Genomic DNA, 2376 nt, shown 5'->3' on the forward strand with positions numbered 1-2376 from the left:
GTTTATTGTTTTATGACCTATTATCTTGGACTGTGAGGATATAAGACCACCTTGCTGTGATCCCACAGAGGAAGGACAATCATTTTCCGATCTGATGCTTAGCTTATTCACTTAATCAACTTTTAGAATGACAAGACAGACATTGTATGATAGGCAGTGGGTAATATCATACTGGTTTGAGAATGTCTATTGTGGTTTTATGTAAACTTTTACTGTAACATTGGGACTCCAGTTCTAAGTGTGTTTGGGTTGCACAAGAGCAGTAGCAATCTTTACTTCATAAGTCAACAATGAGCAAAGTAATTAGATATCCCAAAACAATAAACTATACATCCAACATATTTTTTGTCATTGTATTTATTTATTCTTGTGAGATTTTTCATTTATTCATTTTATTATTGTTATTATTGTCAACACTACTATTACGACTACGACTACTACTACTGCTTCTACTACTACACAATGTCTCTAAAGGTTCTTCAGAGCTTCTTTTCTTGAAGGTTCCTCAAAGCACCATAAGAGGTTCCTCCACAGTTTCAAATTGATGATCCAAATGAGTGATTAAAGGTGTAGACGTTTAACTTCCTTGTTTGGAAGGGTCAGCAGCACAAAAACCCTTACTTACATGGTGATGACAGAAAAGAGGGCAGTCCCTGATGTTTGTCACGGTTGGTGTTACCGTAGATGGAAAGTCTCTCTTATCAGTGGAAATGAAAGGTCCTCTTTATCTTCTCGAAGAAGCCACGTTTTGGCAAAGACACCATTTCCAATTGTCCTTTTTCTGCCCTTTTCTCTTCCTTTTCTTTCTTCTTCATTTCCCTTCTTTGCTCTTCTGCTAACTGATTCTCTTTCCTTTCTAGAGCTTTCATTTTGCGCCTCTCTTTCTCCAGCTTGGTTTGAATCTCCATGTTTCTTTTTTCTGCCTGCTCCAGCTGCTTCCTCTGTTTCTTTTCCATCTTCTCCTGCACCAGCTTTTCTGCTTTCTTCTGCTTTTCTATGAACTCCCTCTCTTTCTTTGCTGCTTTCCCCTCCTCAGCCTTTATCTCATTCTCCATTTTCATCAATATGGCACTGTTGGAACTTTCCTCAACAGATGCCTCCAGTACTTGCATCTTCGCCAGTCCACTCTCTAATCCTTCCTCCTGGTTGGCCAAGGGGTGGGTGTCGATTTGAGTGTCCTCTGGAAGAAGTGTGCAGGTGAGAGGCTTGACCCTGTGGGGGTGCCTGGCCTGAGCGTCCATGGGTTTGGTGGTGGTGAGGCCCAAGTATGCTCCATCTTTACCCAGTGAGAGGGGTGTGGGGGTTGGATAGACTGGCTGATGGATGGGGGACATTGAAGGCAGTTTGATATCTGCCATCTGTGTTGGAGAAAAGAAAATTGTTAGCACTGTAATGGAATACCCAACACAAAAGACACTTTTCTATAGTAAAAAAACAATGATATGTTTGGCATATAGTCTTACCTCCTCAAGCAGTTCATCTAACATCTTCAACTCCTCCAAGATGGTAGGAGACTTAGGCACCTGTGTGTGAGGTGTCTTGGTCTCCTGCAGTTTTTTCTTGGAGTTGAGCTCCTGCTCTTTCTGTCTCTGGTCTGCCTCCCACAGCTCTCGCTCCCTCTGCATCCACTCTCTCAACCTCTCCTGCCTCTGCATGTCCTGACGGTCTTCTTCCAGCCTTTTCTCTGCCTCCCGTAGCTCTGCCAGCCTTTTTTCAGGCGGCTTATTTAATTTGCTTTTTAGGTCTATCCACCTTTTAATTTTAAGCATCGTTTCAGCATCCTTCTGTGCTGCCTGCATCTTCCGGAACCATCTCTGTTCCGCCAGTATCTGTGGCCCGCTTTTTACCGCCGGTGTCCGTTCTTTCTTTTTCTTATCCAACCGCTTCTTTGCTGGAAATCCGCTCATGTTCTCTGTTCTGTTGGAAAAGAAAGTGACTTCAGTGTTGACATTGACTTTTATAGTTATTTTTTACTCATTATGACCAACAGATATGACACATTAGAAATGACACATGGCTTTATGACATCAGCTATTGGGACAAAATTCCGGGTTCGCCTGTTGGACATTTAATTCTCCAATGTTTTTGTAACTTATATGGTCTATTTCATTGCAAAAACACAGCACATGTATCTTCAAGTAAGAAAATTACTTGGTTTACGGCATGTCCTGAAGTGCCCAAAAAAGTCACTGAAACTTATTTATACTGGACTTCTGAAAAGGTGTTTAATTTTTACTTAGGATTTTCAGGGTGTGAGTTGGTTAGTAATAAACAGCACACTATTCTCTAAAACAAAATAACTGTGTAAATAGGAATTTTCTACAATATATTGCCGACATGCATAATTTTCTGGTCTTGTACCTGAAAGCAAGTCGC

General features: G+C 41.2%; 1 protein-coding gene across 1 annotated transcript; it reads right to left on the reverse strand.

The window, feature by feature from the left end:
* Positions 1-375: 375 nt before the first annotated feature.
* On the reverse strand, positions 376-2086 carry LOC146258625 (uncharacterized). Its single transcript, XM_084672888.1, has 2 exons — positions 1464-2086; positions 376-1358 (listed from the first exon to the last, which is right to left on the reverse strand). Exons 1-2 carry the CDS (start codon positions 1905-1907, stop codon positions 702-704), a joined length of 1101 nt encoding a protein of 366 aa, XP_084529014.1. The 5' UTR covers positions 1908-2086; the 3' UTR covers positions 376-701.
* Between the last annotated feature and the right edge of the window lie 290 nt (positions 2087-2376).

Source organism: Hypomesus nipponensis, chromosome 14, assembly GCF_054491055.1.
Source record: "Hypomesus nipponensis isolate SF chromosome 14, ASM5449105v1, whole genome shotgun sequence".
NCBI classification, from domain to species: domain Eukaryota; kingdom Metazoa; phylum Chordata; class Actinopteri; order Osmeriformes; family Osmeridae; genus Hypomesus; species Hypomesus nipponensis.

Excerpts from the sequence above, each read along its gene's own strand:
- LOC146258625 (XM_084672888.1), bottom strand. The coding sequence starts at position 1,907 with ATGAGCGGATTTCCAGCAAAGAAGCGGTTGGATAAGAAAAAGAAAGAA. Across the intron at positions 1,359-1,463 it reads TAGATGAACTGCTTGAGGAG|ATGGCAGATATCAAACTGCC; the intron begins GTAAGACTATAT and ends TCTCCAACACAG.